Source organism: Ambystoma mexicanum, chromosome 4q, assembly GCF_040938575.1.
Source record: "Ambystoma mexicanum isolate Mex_15411 chromosome 4q, UKY_AmexF1_1, whole genome shotgun sequence".
Classification (NCBI taxonomy): domain Eukaryota; kingdom Metazoa; phylum Chordata; class Amphibia; order Caudata; family Ambystomatidae; genus Ambystoma; species Ambystoma mexicanum.
Window position 1 is genome coordinate 221,265,253 of NC_090928.1, and position 25,489 is coordinate 221,290,741.

Here is a 25,489-nt window from a genome sequence, read left to right on the forward strand (position 1 = left end):
GACCGAGTCAGGGCCATGTTCCAGTAAATGTGGCCAGTGGGCATGGAAACTGGTTATGGCAGCATTAGTCAATGGCTTTGGGGCTCCTGGGACATAGCAAAAGGCCATGTTCTGTGTAAAGTGGCCACTGGCATGGCAGCGGTCTGTGCCCAGTGAGCGCATCTGGTGCCAAGGAGGTGCCTGGGGTTCAGCCGAAGGTTATCCCCCAGGCAAATTGCCCACTGGGCATGGCCTAACTGCAGGAAAAGTGTATAGGACATGCCCGGAGGCCAAGTGCCAGGCAAACTGATCATTGGGCATGGCCGCATTGGGGCTCGGGAAGGGCCTTGGGGTATGACAGAACGCCATGTTCCGGGCAGGGTGTGTCCAAATGTGGCTCCTAGGCAGTGCTTAAGCTTTGGGGCCTTAGGCAAAATGTCCACTGCGCCATGTCCAGCTGATGCATTAGGTACCTTCGAGGCTCCCAGGACATTGCCAATGGGCCCACTGGGCTTAAGCACAGGCCATCTAAAGTGGGGACTGTAGGTAGATTACCATATAACAAAAAAAGATATTGTGAAAAAACTTTGAAAGGATATTCAGGATGCAGTGCAAAACAACAACACCCCACAAACATACCAGAAACCATAACTCGCCTACCGCCATGTGCCATCACACACCTCAGACGAGTTATGCTCACTTTTAAGTTAATGTCAAGGCCAATGCAAGACAGACCCCAAATGGATTTTAAAGATATTACAAAGACGGTTTTCAGCTCAATTAGCACAACATGAAACGTCATGAGCAAGGGCTGAGTTACGATTCCAGAATTCCCTCTCATATGCCTAGCATAGGGGGCAATGCCAGTTTGACACTATGGTGACAGAATTGCCCTTTGCAAACTGCTGAACTCGTAAGAAACTTAGTGTATGAGGATTAGACTAAAGAAGGCAACGACCAACGGAGCCATTAAACACAACAGTATGACCTCAAAGGAAGTGGTTATTGCCTGCTACACATATGCCCATAAAGAGGCTGGAATCTGCTACCTATGCAACGATCACTCTGAAGAGACGACCGATATCCTAGCTTAGGCATTCATTTGGTGAAGTATACATGCCTCCTTAAGCTGCAGCAGAGCCTGGGTTTCCAGAGGGGAAAAGATCTTCATCTCAACTAGATGGGTCACTGGAAGTAGGCCTTTGTTTGACAGTAGGGGACACTTCTTGAAAACCTCTACAATGATTCAATGATTCAACCATCAAAACATGATGGTTATTAGTGGGATACACACATTTGCGTCAACATTTAAACAAATAAATAAGTGTGTTGTTTTCGTGTTATCACTTGCAAACAGAAAAGGCTGTGCTGTTGTAGTGTGCTTTGCCCTGTCATCTTTGATCACAACTACTTATGTGTTGGTGATCTAAAGTGGCTTGCTGAAGGAACATACATCAGCTTGAAGCTAAATATCAAAAAGTGCCTAGCTTGCTACACAGAAGTTCTCTTGCATCTCCTGTTTTAGTCACCTCCTCAATACCCATAGCAAAAAACACAACAGACCAACAGGAGGGAAATGGAAAAACATTTTTTTAAAAAATGACAAAGCATCAAAAGACAGCTTCAGTGTTCGCACACTTGTATACAAGGGACACATTTCAAAGTAGAAACTGTGCCTCAGTTAAAAAGCGATGAAAAGAGTGGAACAAACATGTTAGAAAAGAAAACTATAAAAAAGAATATTAAACTAGTGCAACATTATTACATGACTATTAGATAGCCAAAGATGTTACCTTTTCGTATTGCTTCCAGCAAAACACTTCTCGCATCACTGATAACTGGCAGAGTTGATGGATGGCGTTTTGAGTCTGGAGCAGAGGTAAATTGAGATGGCGGCGATGGGGGCATTAATGGAGCATGAGGTCCGGGAACAATGGATTTGAGAGGCTGAGTTGGACCTGTAAGAGGGGAAGAGGGTCGAATGCCAGGCGGAGGCAATGGAGGGGGAGGTGGAGGTGGTGGAAGCCCTTGTACTTCACTTTGTGGAAGTGCGTGACTTGGCACATTTTCACCCACTGGAGCGGCTCTGGGAACTGGAGGCGAGGGAAGCACCAGAGGTGGGGCAATTGGAGGAGGGGCTGGGTGGAGGACCCCAGGAGCTATCTGGAGAGGAGCTGGAGCTGGTGGAACTGCTGGGGCAGCTGTCAATGGTGGAGGGGGTGGTGGTACTGGAGGAGGAGGCGTGGAGGTCATTGTAGACCTTAGTGAAGATGCAGACAAAGTTGAGGGAAGAGGGGGTGGAGGAGGCGGTAGAGGAGGTGGCGGAGGCGGAGGATTAGGGCTCACAAATACTGCTGTTCTGCCAATAGCTGGAGATTGTGGACGGTTATCCATTAAACCTGAGGTGGCACTAATAAATGAAAGAAGGAATAAAACAAAGTTAAACATAGGAATCCCACAGTAAAATGGTAATTAGAATTTAAAGCTGCTAATTTTTGTATTAAAATGTCTTCAAAACCACCTTTCTTAACAGACTTAACGTAACCCAAAACGAGTGTAAATAATGCATCAAAACTTTACAAAGTAAAGACAATGGCCCTCAATACACGTTTCCTGTGGGTTATTCCGGTGGGAAACGGACCTACCATTACTGGTGCCTGATATCCCGGTAATCCCGGGATATATCCAGCTGCCTGCAACAGCGGTTATTCTCCATTCCCTGGAGCCCAATAGGATTCCGTGGGGTAATTGCTGGTATTTCTGGCCATGGTAATACAGGTGTCAGAAATACAGGCTATTTGTTGCCGGTGAGGACCTGATTTACATGCTGCTCTTGGCTGGAGGCAAATCAGGTAATCCCCACCGCCAAGCTTGTAGTTGTGCTGTGCAGGAAAAGTGGGGGTCACAGAATAACCGCCACTTTTACTGCAAAACAAAACTTATAATGGGGGCCAAGGTCTGTCTCAGCACATCATTAGGCATACATATTGTTTCAGAAAGACATGCCATTGTTTTTATAAAAGAATTTTTTAGAACAAAACAATTATTTTTCAACACTGAGATGTTTATTCATCAGCAGTAGGGAAAACAAACTTTCCTTATTTGAGGACTGTATTGTGTCACCCAAAATCTGGCTATCGTCATTAAGATTGAGCAAAGCACTGGAACAAAGACTTGACATTTGCGTTATTTGCATGATATGATATGATATGATATGATATGATATGGTATTTGTAACGCGCCTATACACAAGTGTTTCAAGGCGCGACGAGGCAGGGAGGGAGGGAAACAAGGGGAAGACAGACAAACGATCCTACTAGGCCAGGTGTCATTCAGATCGTGCAAGTGCAGAGGTAAGGGGAAAAGGAGAAAGTGCAGGGGGAGGAGGTGGGGGGGGGAAAGTGCAGTACAAGGTAAGTAGCGTAATAAAATAATAAATAATAAATAATAAATAAAAGGGCCAGCTGGTGGCAAGTGCGAGGTAAGTGCAGAGCAAGTGCTGGGAAGGGGGCTGTAGGGATGCAGTGACAGTCCCACAGTGCAGGAGGAGCCAGGGAGGCAGTGCAAGTGGAGAGTGGCTGGGCCCTGGACCGAGGTCACAGGGTGGCCCAGATGCAGGTTTAGTGCAGACTTCAGTGGGGAGTTTAGCAGGTTTAGCAAGGGAGAGGGAGAGAGAAGGCAGAAGCGAAGAGGAAGGTTTTGAGGTGCTTCCGGAACCGGAGATGGTTCTCCTCAAGTTTCAGGGAGGCAGGAAGGCTGTTCCAGAGGGAGGCCCCTGCTGCGGAGAGAGATCTACCCCCAGCTCGTTGCTTCGAGAAGCGGCTGACCATGAGGGAGTTGGAGACGGATGAGCGAAGGGCTCGTGAAGGCAGATATTTAGGAAGAGAGAGTTGAAGGTATTTAGGCCCCAGGCCCCAGAAGGCCTTGTGGACAATGCAGAGGGTTTTGAACTTAATCCTCGCAGCCACTGGGAGCCAGTGAAGAGATTTCAGTCCTGGAGAGATACGGTCCCTGGGCTTGAGGCCAAGGACAAGTCTCGCAGTTCTGTTCTGGATAAGTTGCAGAGGGCGGAGAGTGGAGGCAGGCAGATTAAGATAGAGGCTGTTACAGTAGTCCAGCCTTGAGAGAACCAGGGCTCGGGAGACAGTGAGCTTCTGGGGGAAGGAGAGGAAGGGAAGAATACCTCTGAGGAGGTGCAGCTGGTAGTGTGACTTCTTAGAGACGTCAGATATATGAGGAGAGAAGGAGAGTGTGGAGTCGAAGATGACCCCGAGGTTTTTAGCTTTGCAGGTAGGGGCAGGAAGGGGGCCAAGGGAGGCCGGCCAGAGAGCTGCAGGAAAGGAGGGAGTGGGTGTGCCGATGAGTAGAATCTCAGTCTTACTGGCGTTAAGGCAGAGGTCATTGGCGGCACACCATTCCTGGATAGCAGACAGACAGTCGGAGATGAGGGAAGGAGAGGAGGAGGCCGAGGGTAGCCTGAAAATGAGCTGGGTATCGTCCGCATAGCACTGAAAGTGGGGGCAGAGAGCGGCGATGCGGTGGGCAAGGAGTGCCAGATACTGGTTGAAAAGCCAGGGAGAGAGGTTGGATCCCTGGGGGACACCACAGGTGGAGTAAAAGATGTCAGAGAGGAAGGAGCCCATTTGGACCTGGGAGGGTCGACCGGAAAGGAAAGAGGTCAGCCATGCCAGAGCCTGACCAGTGATACCCAGGTTATCACGGAGACGGTTGAGCAGGATGGCATGGTTGACAGTGTCAAAGGCAGAGGAGAGATCGAGCAGAATGAGAACACAGGGAGTGTTGGAATCGAGGTTCAGGAGCAGGTCCTCACGGATGTTCAGGAGAGCAGTTTCCGTGCTTCTGGCCGCTCTGAAGCCGGATTGATGGTCATGAAGATTACCAACATATTCAGCATGGAGGTTAAGCTGGGAGATGGCCAGTTTCTCCAGGAGCTTGCCCAGGAAGGGAGTAATGGAGATTGGGCGATAGTTGGCCGGGCAGGAGGGGTCGGAAGAGGGTTTCTTGAGGAGGGGGTGCACAAGGGAGTGCTTGAGGGGGGATGGGAAGACTCCAGAGCCGAAAGAGTGGTTGCAAAAGTCAGCTAGGGCAGGAGCCAGGGAGTCGATGTGGTCCTTGATGGTTTTGGAGGAACAGGGGTGAACCTGTTTAGACGAGGCTTTCATAGATCGGACTTGTCTGGAAACCTCATCAGCAGAAAAAGGTGGAAAAGCAGAGAAGGAGGGCGGAGGGGTGGCTGCAAGAGAGCAAGAGGAAGAGCCGGGAAGAGAGGGAGGGAGGAGAGAGGAGGAGAGCGAGGACAGGATGTCCTGAGTTTTTGAGATGAAGTGCGAGGCCAGTGCAGTGCAGAGGGCCTGGGAGGGGACAGGAGAGGTAGAGACTGCAGCAGGGTTGGCCAGCTCCTTGCAGATTTTAAAGAGTTCGGCCGAGTTGTTTGATGCCTCAGAGATGCGGGCTTGGATAAGGGCTCTCTTCTTGGTGAGAACGGAGAGCCGGTATTGCCTTTGGAGCAGGCGGCAGGCCAGTTTGTCAGAGGATGAGCATGAAGTACGCCATTTCCTCTCTGCCACCCTGCACTTGCGTTTTAGGGAGACGAGATCCGAGTCATACCAGGAGTTACATTTGGCTTTGGGCTTCAGGCGGATTCTCATGACGGGGGCAAGGATATCGAGAGTATCAGATATAGAGGAATAGAGCATGGAGAGGGCTGTGTCAGGGTGGGAGTCAGCCAAGGGGGGAGAAGGGGGCGAGAAGGTAGCAGCGAAAGCCTCAACTGACACGCGCTTCATGGGTCGGATGACCGAGAAGGTGGGTGGCAGTGAAGGGGGTGGCTTTGCCTGTGGGGTAGGGAGGGAGAGGTGGGAGGATAGGAGAAAGTGATCGCTCCAAGAGAGAGGAGTGGAGAGAGGGAGGGAGAGGGGAAGGTCAGAAGAGATCAGAGCATCAAGAGTGTGCCCTGCAGAGTGAGTAGGCCCAGACGGGAGAATAGAGAGTGAGAGAGAGTTGCAGAGTTCGCGGAAGAGACCAGTGGGGGGACAGGAGGCATCGAGGTGGATGTTGAAGTCACCGAGAAAGAGGAGTTGGGTGGTTGAGGACAGGAGTGAGGAGGAGAGGTCAGCCCACTCAGAGAGGAAGGAGGAAATTTGACCAGGTGGCCGATAGATAGTAGCCACGGTAAGGGAATGGCTAGGAGAGAGAGAAAGTCGGCAGACAAGACATTCAAAAGAGGAGTAGGTCTGCGTAGGAGTGACAGTGGCATGAATCCACTCATACCCACAAGGCATTGCCCATTTGCTGCTGAACTGGGGGGAGAACTTCCAGAGATGGCTACATATATACCTTAATTAGACTAACAAAATGTCTCCACTTCCTCAGGCAGAGATAGAATGACACATTTGAAACACATCACAACATTACAGCTTACATATCCCCTCCGGTAGATACCCAGTTATCTGTGCCTGTCTGTATCCGATTTGTAGTTTGGCTCAGTGAGGCATGTACTGGATGTTCAACTCCCCCACACATTGCGATCTTCATGATCTAATGGTACACCGTGTTAAGTGGGGCCGCGGTCAGTGAAACTGGCGAACAGGGGGGGGGGGGAACAGTCCACCCTGTTAGAGGGCTCTCAAGAAGCCAGGAGGGATTGTTGGGTATCGGTCACTGTATACACAGTTCAGTTGAAGCTTGGTATGTCAAGCCAGTCCCTTTACAAGATCAGTGGTAGCCCAATCACCACCATATCAGGCTTGTGCCTCTAGAAGTCTGTAAGAGGGAATATACAGGCAGTTTATGTGTTAGGCCTGTGACCCTTGGAGCCCAATGTGGCATCTTTGTGTCACATACCGTATTAGGATGGCGTTACATCACAATAAAGAGGAAAGGGTGGGGTATGCGTAGGGACAAGAGCCCAGATAAGTCTCTGGGAAGCTTTTCAGCTGGGGCAGTTTGAGGGCAGATGGGGCTGGATTCCAGGAAGTCCAGCAACACTTCATTGCCTTAGAAAGGCTGGTGGGGGCTGGTGCAGTGCCAGCTGAATGTCTGTCCGGATTTGGAAAAAATGATGGAAAGTGTCAGGTGTGGATGTTGTGATCACTATATCTCTACGTATGGAACAAGTGAAAGTCTGTTAGTTGGAATAGTGACGAATGAAACCCAAATGTCTGTTGAAGCCCCCTGCCAGTGTAATGAAAACGTGCATGCATTTGAATTCATAGGTCTTTCTGGCCTTGTCCGTCCTGAAATTACCCCCGATTATAGCAAACTTCAAATTATCAAGGGCACAATTAGCTTCTGAAAAATGGTCACCCACTGTAGTCTTGTTAGTACATCGCTTGACACTTTGACGATATGGGTTCATGCATTTATGTAGAGTCTGACTTAGTAGTCCGGAAGATTTCATGCATATATTTAATTAAACAATATTGCTGGATGCTCATGTAAACCGTCCCATAATTGTGTAATCCTGCACCATGTGAGCTATCTTGATTGTGTCCGAAATATACTAACGAGGGTCCAGTGGGTTCGCATTTTTCATGTTTTGAATTTATCAGCGGGAGTTAAAAATTGGACATGCAAAGCATTATCACTGGCTAAGAAACATATTTTGAGGAAATGGAAGTCTAATGGGAAACCCCACATTGAGGGCTGTTTTCAGAGTAGGTTGCTATTGGCTGCTAGGAAAACATTTGTATACGCCCAAATAAATTTGGTTGAAGACTATCAATTAATTTAGGGTATTTTCATTGACATATGCTTAAAATATTGCTGCTATGAAATCTTATAATGTGTGTACGACAAATTATCTGCTGGTTTGGCTCACCCTCGTTCCTTTTTGCACCTAGTGTTTGCTCATGTTGTTTGTCCTGGCTTTTCCTGGGTTCTGTGTTTTTTTTTGTATTGTGTTTGTGGACAAGTGGGTAAAGTGGGGTTGGGATATTCTGTATTATTACAACAACATGATACGCTTTGATGTGTTTGCTATGTTCTGCTTTTGCAAAATCTCTCACATTACCCTTTCTTTGTTTTTTACTTGCATTATATTTTGTTAACACTGTTGTATACTGCTTGTATTTGATGGATTGAAAATGATAAATAAATTAAAAAAATTATAATAATAATCTTGACTAATGGTAAACTTGGAATTCACAGAAGACCATAAAAGAATTACTGCACATGTGTTAGTACAAAATATATATATGGAGAGCATCAATGCATACACATCTGAGGCTTATACATGGAAACTCTAGTAAGGAGGAAACAAATACCAGGACCAGATAATGACATTAAGAGTAGATTTCATCATCATGCATAAAAAAGAATTGTCTGTCTGCGGCCTGCTTATTGTTCCATGTATGTGCACCATGAGCTCGGGCCAAACCGCAAGGAAAGTACTGTGAGGAGCCAGGAATGAGACTTGGACACAAGGGATTCATGATTTTGGTCAAAGACTTATTAAAATAAAGGGGGGTGGGGAAATGCCTCTTGGTTTCTGCTCTAAGAGAAGTTTCCCTACCTAAAACCAAAACTAAGGGTCTGTCAATGTCAGAATGTCCAAAGCAAAACCGTCCTGTTCCCAAAGTACTATTCTGTCCCTTACGTTCTAACAAAATAAACTTTAAGGAGAAAAGGCAATGGCCCTCATTACGACCCTGGCGGATTTTTTCCGCCATCGGCGGACTTTTCCGCCATGGCGCAAAGTCCCTTTACGCCATGGCGGATGGCGGACTTACCGCCCCATTCCGAGGTCGGCGGGGCGGTAAGTCCCCATTGACCCATTTACCCTTCCCCATTCCCATTTCGGCCCCATAGGGCTCAATGGGAGTGGGGAAGGTGTTAATTACGCCACCGTACACTACGGTGGCGTAATTAACACCGAGGTCCCATAGCGCCATGGATTTTTACGCCCGCAAAAAGCGGGCGGAAAAATGACCATGGCGCTATGGGAACTCGTAGTTGGCGGTAAGGGGTCGGCGCAGCTAACGCTGGCGCAAACCCCTTAGCGCCAGGGTCCTAATGAGGGCCAATGTCTTTGGCCTTGAGTAATTTATAAATGTTCAAAAAGGAAAATACATAACACCAACAGAAATGTTCGAGAAGGATAGAGTTCCTTATTCCAAATGATGGTTCTCTTCCCCTGGATTTCTCTTCCCTCAGTCGTCAGTTCAAAGATACCAGTTCCTTGAGTTTCTCTTGCTCCACAACACAACTGATACACAAAACAACTGGGCTCTTTACCTTTATCTTTTTTAGGATATCTGTGTACTCTCCTATCAGGTTTTCATTCCTTTTATCCTGGGTTTTACACAGCCTTTGGCTAGTCCTGATACATTCTTCTCAGGACCCCTTTAGGTGATGTATTTCTTGTACACTGTTCAGTTTGTCCTTGCCTGGTGTGTTTCCCTACCAGGGCTTTCTTATGTTAAAAAAAATCTTCTGATTGCCTGGTATACTCTCCTGTCAGGGCTTTCTTAAATGTACACACTTGTAACTGCCTGGTATACTCTCCTGCCAGGACTTCCTTAAATGCACATACTTGCAAATGCCTGGTATACTATCTAACCTGGCTTTCTTAAATACACATACTTGCAGTTTTACACTGCCTGGTGCACTCTCCTTCCAGGGCTGTTCTCACGTGGGCTCTGCACACACTTCAAAACGTAATATCTTCTTGTGTTTGCTTTATTGAATACTGTATCTGCCTGGTACACTATACTGCCAGGGCGTTTCTCAAATGCATACTGCATACACTCACACTCTTGAAAGTCCATTTCTTTTCACCCTTTTTCTCTTTAAACAAAATCTTTACTGGTTCCTTCTCTTTCAAACACTTTATTTGCTTCCATCGCATGTCTGCCAGTATGCCCCGGTTACCCTGCTTTCCTTTTGGGGTGTCACCGGCTCTCGCTGGTGTACTTCACTCTTCCTGCAGCAAGCCGGCGGTGGTTGTTCAGCGTTTCTTTCAGTTTCGCCACCTTCTTTCCTCAGCTCCTCTGCCGCTCACAGTTCCTGCTGAGCTCTTCTGCTTCAGGTTAGGCCCTGATAAGGTAAACGCTGATGCTCAACACCTGCAAATGCCCAGGAGCCCTGCATGGCTTTTGGCATTCCCGCAGTGTGTTCCCTGTCTTGGTCAGCTTTCTTCTACCGTCTCTTTGAGCGGGATTGTTCCACGTCACTCTCCGCAGCCCCACAGTCTCTTAGTCTGTACAGAGAGAAGCAGCTTCTTCCGTCAAGCAGCGCGCCCTAGTCAGCTGTTGTTGCTGTTTAAATCTCCCGGCTATACATATGTGCTGACAACAATTAGAGCGCAGCCTGCATGCTTGATCTTTTACACACTGCGTTACTCTGCCTATCTTCCTCGTCCCTGTATTCTTGTGGTTATGGGAATGGTAGTCCATTCTTGATGCATGACATACATTCTGAGTAAGTGTTCTTTAAGGGCAGGCCAGCTCTGGATGACTTGTAGATAAAGTCTGAGAAGATGTTTTCACAAGTCTTAGACGGTAAATCAGATTTCAATGGCTTACATACAGATCTTGTTAGGTCTTCAGTATCCTTCCTAGATGGATGAGGGGAGGTGCAACAATAAGCCATTAAGGCATTCGGTATGGATGACCAATCCTCAAGAGAGGAAGGGGAATACCATGCCTTGTCCAATGGTGCCCTGCTACTCCCCTGGAGGATGTCTCCTACATGTGATCCTCGCTCATATAGCTGCCCCTAGGGTCAGGATGAGGTAGTAGCTGCTGTCCCCTGGCCACATGGGGAGAGGTCACTGCCGGGAAAGGAGTGAGGACACCATCGGATTCACCACAGAATCTTAGGGACATAGCACAAGGTTAAGGTCGTGTGTATCATGTTTTCAAGGCAGTATGATCAGATCAAATCCTCTGCTTAAAATTCTCACTGTGACTGAACAAAAACAATCGCCCCGGATATGTGATGTCATCAGTGAAGTCAGTGAAGTCATCAATGATGCCACTTATGTCATCTCGAATTTACCAAGCAACCATAACGTCCCTTTGACAAACATTTTTCTGTGTATGTGTTTGTCTATATATAATAATACGTCTCTTACCATAATCGTATTTCTGATGCTTGTATCTGCTTAGATTCACATGCTAATCATAGGCCGACATCTAGGGGTAGTCGCTGAGTATTGCACGTTTTTGAAACTCGAAAAAGGAAGTCGATTGGGTGCGTTTGTAATACTTTCCCTTGTGTGACGTCTACTGTACCCATGGTCCTTCACATATCGAGGTCCCTCAGATTGTTTTGCTTCTGACAAGAGGGAGCATGAAGTGTTTGCGTGAGTACAAGAAAGATAAAGTAGAAAGATAAATGTGAAAAAAAACATCTATACACCGTCAACTCCAGGAGGGGAGGAAGGGTGAGCACATGTACCCAAGCACATAAAAGCATCAGGACTAAGATTACTGTATTAATGTATGCCTTCTGATCTTGTGGATCTGCTTCGATGTGATTACATGCTATGTATAGATTAGCAAGCAGTGCCAGGAGAAGGAGGTGGGTATGTGAAGGACCAGCAGTAAATAGATGTTTTAATACCGCTTGGCCCAAATTCATCTAAAGGAACATTTGCAATGAATGCAAGAGTAGCCCTGTGCCTCGAGTAGAGTCGGCCTTCAATGTGAAAGTTACAGACCTTTTTAATAGCGAGTGCAAATTTGGATGCATTGGACTACATATCTTGAGATAGCATTTTTAGAGACATGATGATCTTCCCTACCAGTTGCTATGGAAACAAAGAGTTGATCTGTTCTTCTTAATGATTTAGTTTTGTTTAGGTAGTACATGACTGCTTTTCTTACAACTAGAGTATTGAGGGACTTTTCTGCTGAATAAGTTGGATGTTGGAAAAAAGCTCCAAGTTCAATACATTGGTTAACGTGGAACTTAGATATGAAGTTAGGTGAAAACCTAGGATGGGTTCTAAGAACCATCTTTTCTTTGTGAATGATAATGAAGGGATCTCGGACTGGGAGTGCTTGAAGTTCATTGACTTGTCTAATATAACTGATAGCCACAAGAAAAGCAGTATTGTAGGTTACATGTTTAAGATTGGCTCTGTGCATTGCTTCAAAGGGCGGACCCACGAGTTTTGTGAGTACTGCATTGAGGTCCAAACCAGGTGGTAGATTTGAAATTGGAGGATATAGTCTTTTAACTCCTTCCATGACCGCTTTGATAACTGGGATTTTCCAACATGACACAGTTTTGAGATATGTAAGCAGACAGTGCTGCTAAATGCACCTTGAGATAATTGAAGACTAGACCAGATTCTAGAAGGTAAAGCATATAGTTACTATATGAAGGGGAACAGTCAATTGCATTGATGTTGTGTGATTTGCACCAAATTACAAATTACAAATCTCTTCCACCTATTAAAATAGCAGTGCCTTGTAGCAGTGGCTTCCATGCTTCTTTTAGGATGTCGGTATACCTTTGTGAAAGGTTTAAATGTCCAAATTCTATCAATTCAGGAGCCAGGCTGCCAAGTTCAGAGTTTGAGGGTATGGATGAAACGTTGTCCCCTTGTGCTGGGACAGCATGTTGTATGGGCATGGAAGCTTGTTTGGTTTGCACATTGCTAGTTTGAGTAGGTGTGGAAACCATGGTTGTCAAGCCCACATTGGAGCTATTAGGATTAGAGTGACTTGTTCCTGGTGCATCTTGTGCACTATTGTTGAGGAGTGATGTCAGTGGAAAAGCATAAGCAAATTTCTCTGACCAACTCATCCACAGGGCGTTCCCCTTGGATCCTGGTTGGAGAAACCTGGATGAGAAGTCAGGGCATTGTGTGTTTTGTTGCAAATAGGTCTAGAGGTGGATGCCCCCATTAGGTGAGAATATTGTGTAAAATAGCTGCGTGAATTTACCACTCGTGGTCTGTGGGTAGCTGTAGACCTCTGCTTAATAGTGTCTGCTAGTGAATTGTGGTCCCCTGGAAATCTCGGAAACATACAAAAATGTCGCCCCTAACACTGCGACCTTACCTTTACTGTGCTTTTGCGCCATACCAGAATGCCGACCCAACCCACGACACAGACTAATGGGAGTGGGGGACAGTAAATAAAAAAAAAAGTGTTTGGGAAAAAATAATTAATAAATGGACCCTGCAGCGCCAGTTCAGACTCACGTTAGTGGGAGAGAACCGACGCTGTAGGGAAGTAGAGAGAGACAGCAGCACACTTCTGTTCACACACCATGACACACAGCCGTCAAAGGCACAGAGGTGAGGTTGCCATTGTGCAGAAGGCCAGGATGCCAGGACCCCAAGGAGCTCGTGGGGGCCTGAACTGAAGAGAGCCCGCCCATAGTAGAGGGCCAAGGCAAGGGGACAGAGCAGCACGTGGGGCACAAAAGAGGGGGAACTGGCCCCATGCAGGAAACCAGGAGCATGACACCACCTGTCAGTGATCCTTCCAATTGAAGGGGACAGAGATTAGGTGTGGCCGCCCAGGTGGGAACTTGGGGCATGTGGGCGCCTAAGAAAGGACCCCCTTCTCCAGTGGGGGCCTGAACTGTAGGGTGCCATCCCTGGACAGAGAGGCACAAAAGAGGAGTAACCGCCTGTTAGGCAAAGTTTGTATGCAGTACCCTCTGGGACCACTACACACAACTAGGACTACAGGTGTAAGCAATCCAAACTTTGGTATAAGTCTGTACTACACAGTTTTGGTAGTGAGCCGAGCAGCCAGGCTTATCTCAAGAGGGAATGTGAGCTGTAATGTTACACAGTGGTCTTTCAATCACAGGTGTTCAAATAAACTCTTACACTCATGGTTTCTTGGTTAAACAATTATTAATTTATTTACCAGTCACGCAATTTTCCCTCTAAGCTGTACGCATGTGCGCTCGTCCAGCTTTCTTCTGGGTGCCGCTCAGAAGAATTTTAACAGCTCACACAGACAAATTCCATCTAATCAAAAAGATTTAATAAGGCACAAGCCACAGCAGGTACCTAATATTTGCTTCTCTCAAAATGAAACTAAACTATAATAACTAGTCTTGATATTCAGGTCTAGCCTACTTACTGTGCCCTACTATGCAAGCTTGACCTTAAACACCCAATAAAAACAATGCACGCACAAAAGGTTAAAAAATATTATGAAAAAGTGACTCCATGAACAGAAGGTATAACTATGTTATGCCTTCACTCATTAACCAAATTATCTTCCCTCCCCAACCATGACTCCTATATTTGACTCTACCCCATGTATACCGTATGACTCGAGCATGTGCCCCAGGCCACATTCAGATATTATCGGACAACCTTGACTGTCTACCATGGCTCTGTAAAAGGTTACCAGACTTTGACCTATATCCACTTGTTTTATATTTGTTATAATATGAATGACATTCAAGCACATGAATTTTCTCGTTACTCATGGTGCCTTAGCAAAAGTGTCACCCAGACTATGTAACCCGACTGTCAGCTGAAATATCAGATACTGATTGTAAGTAAGAAGGCTACTTTGATGCATACTGGACATATGTCACACAAGCACTTTGAAGCGGTCCCCTTAACGCATTATAAAACTCAAATATTAATTTGCCCGCTAAGGATTTGGAGTAGGCAAATGTCATGCTCAACGTCTCTTACTTTAGCATTGCTAACATTACTCTATGAGTGGAGAGCAAGATTGCAATATCATTTACTTGGCCTGCAAGCGATAATCTGTATGGACTATGTCTGGCATTATTTGTATATAGTATTAGGGCCACAGATATTCAGATAACTAGAATGCTTTTCACATAATCTGCAGCCTTCCCAAATTCCATGGGGCATAGACTAACAAATTATATGGCAATTCACTTCTATACAAAAACGGTTGCACTGAGCACTCGTATAATTCTAACCGACAATGTAATGATGGGTTATGTTGCAAAGAATCTTGTATCCACTTCATAGTAATTATTCACATACAGATTGATGACATTTTCTGAAACTGCACATGAAATTCTTTTTAAAATCAAGATCATTCATTCCAGAATGAGCCACGTATGATCAGCATTGGTTATTATTGAGTTTAACGTTGTGGCACCAAATTGATTAGAGTGCTTCGTCCTGAGGAAGACGTGCATCAGCTTTTTCAACTAGATGTATAAATTCGTCGAAACTACTAATTTAAAGACCTACTGGTTTGACACCCTTGGCATTTACCATTGTTGTCCCTAGAATTTATAGTGGACTTCATGCACTTTAGTCATATGTTTGATTCAATGTTTCTTGATTGAATTTGATGTTTGATCTTTATTTTTAACTGATGGTTTGTATTATGAATTGCCTCCAGTGGCTTTGTAATGCACTATTTTCACTTTAGCCAGTTGGCAATTCACATTGATTGTTTAAAATTCATGCTTGATTGCGAATGTTTGGTCTCGTCTTGAGAGACAGCCTTCTTCCTGGTGATCCCCTTCACCTGGCGGTAGTTCTGCCCCTCCAGCATCTCTCTGTGTGGCTCTGTCCACACAGTCGGTGTATTGAAAAGAATACATTAGCATTACATTTTGTACTGTTCTTTTCCATTATGAATCCAGTACTGTTCTTTTCCATTATGAAAGGCCAATATGAATTGTGGGCGCAAATTGCGGATTTAATATGTTTTTATGAGATATTAATAAAAATTGTTTTTTTGATTATTTGTGGCATGTGATGTTCTGAGTAACCTGCTAAGGGGATGATGTGTGTGTTGAAGGGGAGTCTTTCACTGGTCACCTGAATTATTACGTCACATCTAGACAGGATTATGAATGTTAGCATTTACCACACTTAGATTGAATTATCAATTTAGCCTGCGCCGCATCTAGATAGAAATGTGAATGTTAGCATGTACCACACTTAGCTGGAATTCGCAATTTTGGCTTGCATCACATCTGGACAGGATTATGAATGTTAGCATTTACCACACTTAGATTGAATTATCCATTAAGCCTGCGCCGCATCTAGATAGAAATGTGAATGTTAGCATGTACCACACTTAGATTGAATTCTCAACTTAGCCTGCGCTGCATCTAGATAGAAATGTGAATGTTAGCATGTACCACACTTAGCTGGGATTCTCCATTTAGCCTGCGCCGCATCTGGATAGAAATGTGAATGTTAGCATGTACCACACTTAGCTGGAATTCTCAATTTAGCCTGCACTGCATCTAGATAGAAATGTGAATGTTAGCATGTACCACACTTAGATTGAATTCTCAATTTTTGCTTGCGTCACATCTATACAGGTTTGTGAATGTTAGCACATGCCACACTTAGATGAAACCGTAATGATGACAAGGGCAACACCCGGATGGAATCATGATCACTAGCCTCCTCACATATAGACAGGATTTTGAATTAACAAGCACCACACACTCAGATGGAATAATAAATGATAGCAAGCATCACACCTAGACATAACTGCAAGGACAGAAAGGGCAACTAACCAATCCACTAACAATTTCACCCCTCTGCTTACACAGCTCAAACTCTAACCAAACACAAACACAAGCCTAAAACGCAGCAATCCGCACAAACTTCACTACACCGCAACAACAAAACAAACCGCACATAGACTTGCACAAAAGCACACAATGACTACCGATCGTAAAACACCCCAAGCCCAGCCAACGGACCCACCAGGCTGATGCTGCCAACAGCAAATCACTGCTCTCTTGCACTTTTCCAACCTATTCCCACTAACTCAACCCCCACCCCCCTCCCTCTTTCAGAGCCGCCAGAGCACCAGGGGACCACTTTGGTGGTGACAGTGCGCGGTACAAATGTCCTTTAACATTAACATTTAACATTAAATGGGTTAACTACATTTACCATAATTCCTAGAGACTGCAACTGCATTTATATTGGTTTCACCTGAATTGAATGGCAACTCAGCCTCCCTGATGAGTATTGCAGATACGAAAGCGCTTGGAGGAGTACAACAGTGCAAGAAGGGAATCAACCCTGTGAACTATTGGGCAGAAAATTGGGATTTAACCCTGTGAATTTTTTGGACACTTGGAGGAGCACAACAGTGCAAAAAGGGAATCAACCCTGTGATTGGGATTTAACCCCGTGATTGTTTTTGGACACTTGTTCAGGCAATATATTGGCCAGGAATTGGAGTGCGCGCCTCACCTCTGCTTTTTTGAAGATGTTCCGAGTTTGCCTTCCTTTCAGCCTTTCAGTTGAAGTCTGTTTAATATTGTGTAAATTCGTAGTTGTTTCCACGTGACATGTCGTCTTCTTGATATTTAATCTAATACTTTCCCCCATGTCCATGATTTAGGGGATACCGGTGTGGAGTTATAATGTGGAAAACATTTGGTCGAATGAAAAAAATGTCGAAAAAATAATGTTGACTTTTTTTAATGCTTTATTTTTTTATTTACTTTTTTTTGGGTTCCGCAAGTAAAATAAAGGGTTAAAACAGACATTTTTTTTTTTAAAAAAAAAGGGGTGGTTGGGGGTGTTTTTGAACAAAAAACAAACAAAAAAAGACATTCAACATTTTTTTTTTTCAACAAAATGTTTTTCGAAATTATCACTATAAACCGGGGATACCATCTCTCTTTTTTCCCTCATGGTGAGGCTTCTCATATGTTTTGCTCACAAAGTACTGTGGGCATGCAAATATCCCAGTTAGTGTTTTACTGTTACAATCCCTCACTTTTTACAGGGCCCTGAATACTAGTATTGGAGTCTAGCGCAGGAGCAGTGGAGGGGTATGGTTGGAAGATCACAGGAGAGCAGTCCGTCGGGGTGAAGTACAAATCATCAACTTTTCAAAAACAAAATAAAAGGTTTTGGCAGTACAGTACAGTGAATAAAATACATTGATTGTCTGCTAAAGGATAGGAAACTCTGGTAACAGTCTAGGAAACTGCACCTTCTGTTTCGTTCTATGCTCTGCTGCTGAGGGCTTTTCAATAAAATCATATGTTTGCAACCTTAAAGCATATTGTTCAACTAATAGCAGTGAATTGTAGAAGAGTGGTCCCTAGTTAAAGAAGAAGGCTCTGAATCAGTTGTACCTTTGATCATTTGCTGCTATTGACTTAAAAGGCAAACATATGTGATTTTCTTCAATGGGGCTACTGAAGAAACCTCAGAAAGGCTCTTGTTGAATTTAGTCTAGGCTGTGGTGAGGAAGGGTGGGCAAAACTATAAGCTCTGTTATGTGCCTTGTCATTTCACTTCATATGTCAGGGTTACAAGCATGGTTCTGATATGATTTGTCTCCCTACTTGGAATCAAATGATTTTTCAGGGAATAAAAAAGTAATTCCATTTGTGAGTAGGGATATTTCATGCTTGTTAAAATGTTATTTCCCTTAAAACTCCTCTTGAGATTGGAGAGTAATATTATTTGAGTTCCTACCAATGCCACTGCTCTACTGGTCACAGATTTGAAAAAGTATCAGTGAAACTTAGGGGTAGGCTCCTATATGTTCTTGGTTTCCTGTTTTTGATGAGCACATTTCTCTGTTTTTAGGAAGTAAAACATGGATGGTGTATATGCCTCTTAGCTGTAACACTGGCTTTGAGCAAATGTCACAACTCACATCGCAGTGTAATATGTATAGTAAAGCAGAGCCCCAGGAATTCTTATCATATTCTGTGGTGCAGTTATTCTGATGTAATTGTGAGCCATGTTCTCCTGGCCCTTGAACTACTTCATTAAAGTGCCGCATGAACTATTGTTTTCTGACACATTCCCTTAAATTGCCATTATTTCATTTGCAAAAATCGTATCCTGTCTATATTTTTGACAGCCACATCAGTGATAAGCGATATGAGTTTTTTGTATTAAACATGAGTGCACTTTTCCAGTGGTATTAAACAATTTCTGCAATGTCTCTGAGCAGTGTCGACAAATGAATAACCGGAAATAAAACCTATTGTTTTTCCTGAGCATACAATGCTTTTTTTGTACATACACTTTTTTCTCTGTACAGGAGTACTCTTGGCAGGTAGTATGGCATATCTTGAAGTCCTGACTGGATGATGACTGGATGATGAGCTCGCCTTATAATAACATATAAAATATTTTGTTATTTTAGCCTATATGTTTTGAATAAATATTGTAAGATGCACCTTTTACACTTTTAGACTGATTTTTAACAATTTGAGTGGTTGGGAAGGGGACATTTCCTTCCGAACTATTTGGAAATGGTAGCTTACTAACTACGCATGCTCACAAAGTGGCTTAGCTCATTATTAAGGTGCACACAGGGAAAAATAATGTGTGCAGGAAAGCTAACCATTTCTGCACTTTGGGAAAAATAATTAGAGGGAACATTGCCAGTCAGTTATAAAACATTCAATAGAAGGAGGCAATTATATAATCAAACAGAAATATACTTCAGTACTGTACACTAAGTTTCTGAATCAGATAAGACCCTTTTGGGATAGCCCACAGACACAACCTACACCCAGAGGTGACTTTAGTAACAAGGGGACTGGGGACATTAATACCTTACTGTTGCCATTCAGAATCCTTTTGAAGAGGAATAAAAGGCAAAGGTTATCACAACATGAAAAGAAAGGCTACAATTATTCTTAGACAGTGTAAATACTTTGAGTTCACCAGAAGAGTCAATTCAATGCAATAGGCTAGGCCAAAGTCAATGGGCTAAAGTCCTGGATAGGATAAAGCGGTTCTGGTAAGTAAACAGTAAAGTCTCTGCACAAGTTCTCAGAAGAAGTTTGTAAAAAGAAGAATCATATGTTGAGTTACAAGCTGATTAGGCCTGCAAGTTGGGAAAGTTTCAAGCACCTTCACTGCGAGGGGTAAGTTCTCTCAGTCTTGTTTCATAGTACCCCACAATGAAGAAAAAGAGGCAGCTGATGACTTCTGTTCCTGGCAGTTCCTGCAGATCTCAATGTTCCTGGGCCTCAGTCGTGGGGACAAGAGGGAGGACGTCGGGGGACTCCTGCACTGCTTCTGGGACAGTCAAAAAGCTTGCAACGGGCAATCTTCCATTCTGGTGGCTGTTTCACTTACAAGTAAAGCACACAAACTGGTGTCCCTCTCCCATGTTAAATTCAACCAGCTCCAAGATGGGTGTCCAGGTGGCTTACTTTAGGGTTGATTGGTCCTACGAACTCAAAGGGAGACAGCGTCCTTGAAGGGGCTTCTCCGTCGATGTGAACTTGGCGATTCACATCTGCAGCAGGCTTTCACCGGGCAGAGTTGCAGCAGCCGTCCTCTTCAAGCTCTTCTTCGGTTTCTTCGTTCCAGTGGTTGACTCTCCCTTCCAAGCCAAGAGACTTGCCTTTTATTCAGTTCTCTCCCATTCATTCCAGCCTAGCTGTCACTCACCCAGCAGGGTGGCTGTCCTTGCCGGACAGTCAGCCAGCCAATCACCACAGAATGCAGTTGGGTCTCCTAGGAGACTAAGCACAGGGAGTTCCGGCACCTCCCTCACTTCCTGCCTACCCCAGACACTTGGGCACCAGAGGCAGGTTTCACTCCTGAAGCCCACCAAAGGGAAATGAACAAAGAACAAACCTTGTTTGGCGCGCAGAGAAACACTCTAAAAGGACCTTTTCACAAAGAAATGTTGAAAAAAAGAAGACCGGGACCTGTTTTTACAGAGGGGGCTCAGACGCCATCTTGAAAACATGGCTCCCGCGATTTAACATTACCGGAGCTACGAATAGTTTGCAGCCGGGAAAAAATCATGGTAGTTCGATGTAAAACCACTGCCACCAGCCATTCTGAGAGGATAGGGTAGCATTTGACTGCTACATGAGTATCTAGACACGTAACCCCTCCAGCACTCTATTGTAAGATAGGGTGTGCTGGGTCTAGGAATTTAAAAGACTAGTAAAGTCAATGTCACCTTACTTACTCTGGGAAACAGTAGTTTATCCCAGAGAAGGTATTTAAACCTTGGAAAAGCCCGAAAGGCTTCCCTGTGTCACTGCAATAAGGGTGCTGTGTGACACAATTGTAAAAGATGATGCCTATGGAGTTGGTTAGACTCCATAACCAAAAGAAACATACAATGTAAAATCACATTAAAATACATGAGAGTGGAAAAAGGGGCCGCACTCTCTCCAGCTAAAAAAATAATCAAGTCCTCAAAATCCAGCAAAGTTGCTGGGGGTCTCGAAGGTGAAGAGAATTTGCACATTTTTGAGAATTCTCCCTAACACTCACCCCCCCACCTCCCCCAGACTAAGGGACAGGATGATTTAATCCACCTCTGGATGAATCTCCTTACTCCAGTCGGTCATACATTCTGGAGAGACCATCAGCATTTTGGTGATTACACCCTGACCTGTGTGTAATGGTAAAATCAAACCCCTGTAGGCTGATTGACCATCTTAACAATTTAGGATTTTCCACCTTCATCTGCATTAACCATCTCAAGGGTTGGTGGTCTGTCTGAATCGCAAAAGTAGATCCATACAAGTATGGTCTAAACTTATTCAGAGACCACACAATGGCAAAACACTCTCTTTCAATTGTTGCCCACCTCGTTGCAGCAGATTGGGTGTTCCCCGCCTTTCTCATCCAGCTGACTCAGAACTGCACCTATACCTGTATTGGAAGCATCTGTCTGCACAATGAAGATTTGGCTGTAGTCAGGAGCTCTTAAGACTGGAGCTTGACAAAGGGCTTTGTTAAGTCCTTCAAATGCCTTAGTGCACTCCTCATTCCACCTGACCTTCTTGGGGAATTTGGGTGAGGAAACCACATTCAAGGGAGAAGTTATCGTCCCATAGTTCTCTATGAAGTTCCTATAATAACCAGTGCGACTTAAGAAGGCTCTCACGTGGGTTTGAGTAGTATGGGTGGCCCATTCCTTTACAGCTTGTACTTTGCTAGGCAATGGCCTTATGTCACCTCCTCCTACCTCATGTCCAAGGTAGACCACTTTGCTCTGACAAATTTAACATTTACTTGCCTTTATGGTCAGATGGGCCTGCTCGAGAGCCTGCAATACATATTGTAGGTGGTCAACATGTTCTTTCCAAGTAGGGCTGAACACTGCAATGCCATCCAAGTATGCCATGCAGAAGTCCTCCATCCCATTGAGAACCCGATTCACCATCCTTTGGAATGTAGCTGGTGCATTATTTAATCCAAAAGGCATTACACCTTAAACTGGTAGAGGCCTGCTGGGGTCGTAAATGCAGTTTTCTCCTTGGCATGGTCTGTCAGAGCTATTTGCCAATAGCCTGAGGTTAGGTCAAATGTACTGAGGTACTTGGCTGAACCAAGCTTGTCCACCAGTTCATCTGCCCTAGGTAAAGGATGGGCATCAGTCTTTGTGACTGCATTAAGAGCTCTATAGTCCACACAGAATCTCAATTCCTTGGATCCTGCCTTTAGCACTAGTACAATTGGACTAGACCATGGACTTGTAGATGGCTCTACTAACCCGAGAGCAAGCATCTTGTTGACCTCTTCCTTTCTGTGGGTTCTTACATGATCTGACATCCTGTAACCTCTGCTTTTAACAGGTAAACAGTCACCAGTGAGAATATCATGTTGGCCCCAAGGGGTCAAGCTGGTAATAGTAACTCCCATCTTCCCATCTAAAGGTTGTCCCCTGAGGAGGTTCACTCTCCTCCTGAGCAGAGGCTAGAAGACAAGCTCCCAGTTCTGGTCTAGGGACATAGGCTTTTAGATGGTTGGTGTGAAAGAACCTGGGCGCCTCCTTAGGATTGCCTAAGTCCACCAAATAATTGACCCCTCCAAGTTTTCCCACAACCTTGAAGGGTCCAATCCATTTGTCCTTTAAGGCCCCCTGCCTTGTAGCTACCATAACTAGAACTAGCTAGTCTTGAATAAACTAAACCATGCTGGCCTTCTGGTTATGCCAATGCTTCACCAGAGCCTGACCTGCTTTCAAGTTGTCAGAAGCTTCTGTCATCATGTGTGTCATTCTCCTTCAGAGACCTAACACATAGTCAGTGACTCTCACTGGCTTGGGGGAAGGAGCACTCTCCAACCCCTCCTTAATTAGGGCCAATGGACCTCTAACTGGACGACCATAGAGGAGCTCAAAGGGACTAAATCCAACTCCCTCCCGAGGGACTTCTCTAAAAGCAAAGAGAAGGCATGGCAGTAGAAGTTCCCACTTTCTTCTAAGGGGCTCTTCTAAAGCACCTACCACTCTACCAACCCATTGGTCTGGGGATGGTAGGCAGTTGAGAACTTGCAAGTCACTCCACAGTTTTTCCACATGGCCTGCACGTAGTGAGACATAAAATTAGATCACCTGTCAGAGATTACTTCCTTAGGAAAACCTATCCTGGTAAAAATACCAAGTAGGGCCTTAGCAACAGCCTGAGCTGTAACAGTTCTCATAGGTATAGCTTCAGGATACATAGTAGCATGGTCTCCTACAACCAAGATAAAATCGGTTGCCTGAAGATGTTGGAGGATCTAAGGGACTAACAATGTCGATTCCTACCCTCTCCAAAGGAACTCCCACCACTGGGAGAGGCGCCAAAGGTGCCACATTCTTGGCTCCATTCTTGCCAGATGTCTGACAAGTGTGACAGCCCCTACAGAATTTATCTACATCCGACCCCAATTTAGGCCAGTAGTAATAAAGAGAAATCATTTACTTGGTCTTCTTAAAGCTAAAGTGACCAGCTAGAGGAATCTCGTGGGCTAACTGTAGGAACTGATGTCTTCATCTCCTGAGGCACTACAAGTCTTCTTTAGTCCCCTTGGATAGACTGAGTTGGTTCACTGTAGAAGAGGCCACCCGCCCAGTACAACCTGTGCTTCCCTGGCTCTTGCCCTTCCAGCTGGGAAGCTGCCTGTTGGAGAAGTCCTTGAAGAGTAGGACACTCTCTTTGACCTCTGCTGAAGTCTGCCCTACAGGGGCCACCATCAACCAGTAAAGACTGTCGCTCAGGATGGTCATTAGGATCCAGATCTCCAACAGGGGGAGGTCTTCTTCCAGCTCTGAATCTTCAGCAGCTGATTCAACCTCTCCTGGTTGTTTCTCACACTTAGCCTCAGCTGGTGGAGTAGTCACAGGTGTGACTTTGGACTGTCCTCTCCGGAGGTCCTGTTTTGGTGCACAGGAGTGCTAACTTCCTTATTTCCTGAGACCTTGGGTTTCCCCTTTGTCTCCTTCTTTTTGGAAATAGCAGTTAGCAGTTCCTGAGGACTGGGTGTTATTGTCACGACCCACATCCAAAAACCCCTCTGGGAAGCCCATGGGCCAGGAGAGGTCAGGGCTCGGGTCTCTAATAAGCCTGGGCATCCACTTACTAGGCCCTCTTGGAGCCAGTCCTGGTGCCTATAGCGCCAGGCTCATACACAGTGAAAAAGACATGTGTTTAGGGGACTACTTTATTTTGAAGCTGTCAGCTAACATGGAGGCCCCCACATAGCTTGTATGTGGCTCCTAGGAACCAAGCTATGCGGTATAGTGTTTTGGGTGTGGTAGCCTAGGGACTACTTTACCTGGATTACTTTCTTGAAGCTATTTAAACCACACCCGACTTGGATAACACACTTCGCGTTACTTTGCAATCTTGCCACGTGACGCTCACCGTGTCCAGCTATTCCCGCGAACCACGGAGAGGCAGAACCTGCATGGAGATAAAAGGATCATCATTAGCAGCAGCACCTTACCTGCAATCTTCACCTCAACCGCCCACAGCTCTTGCGAACAGATTCCTTGGATCAGCGAATCTTCCGGATTGAAGGATCTGAAAAAAAAAAAGGAAAGAAGCAAGGTATTAGAGACATCATAATATTACGAACTGTTCCAAAAGGCTTACCTGACAGGCCGCCCCGCGGCCGGCATCGTCTTGGAATTCCACTTGCTGGGAGAACACCACGACCTACGAGAAAAGAAGAGAAAACAGGTTAGACGAGGAAAGACATCAAAGCGCTGCGCTTAGCTCTTACTTACCGCATTGTAGCGCTCATCACGCGCCACCTTTTATTGGCGAGGCCCAACTCAGCCAATGCACCACGCTTAACCTCCGCATATCTAGGAGAGAAAGAGACATTATTAAACCAAGAAAGGCATGCAGGAATAACAACACAATACGAAAACAGCAATAAGACCTACCTGAAAGACATCAAACGGGCCGGCGTCAGTGAAGTAACTAGATCGCATTCGCCCACGAAGGACAACGCACCCCTGCCAAAAAGGCAGGACGGAGAGCACACCTAACTCAATCATAAGGTGCGAAGAGGGCCCAGAGGGGCTGAAGTCACACGGGGTGGTGGGAGGCTATTTCCTCAGTTGGCCCGTCTTGAACTTAGCCTTCTGTATTTTCAGGCAGAACCTTTCCTCGCAGTCCACATCTGGGAACCGCTGAAAAGGATACCAGCATCCAATCCGGCTGGGTGGCGTCCCCGTGGATTCCAGGTGAGCTTAACAGTTATAGGTTCTCCTGTAACAACCTCTTGAGAGTCATCTAAGGTGAGCTCTCTGGCCTTCCTTTTCTGCTCCTGTTTCCTTTTACTGGGAGGCCTGGGGGTGCTTGATAC

The 25,489-nt window shown here is 45.3% G+C and overlaps 1 protein-coding gene across 4 annotated transcripts in view; it reads right to left on the reverse strand.

Moving 5' to 3' along the window:
- The window catches only part of WASF1 (WASP family member 1), a 999,902-nt gene that overhangs the window by 93,491 nt on the left and 880,922 nt on the right, over window positions 1–25,489 (reverse strand). For all 4 annotated transcript variants that reach the window (XM_069607752.1, XM_069607754.1, XM_069607753.1 and 1 more), the window contains one exon: window positions 1,773–2,389. In XM_069607752.1, the coding sequence (XP_069463853.1) occupies window positions 1,773–2,389 (617 nt within the window). The remainder of the gene's footprint in view (window positions 1–1,772; window positions 2,390–25,489) is intronic.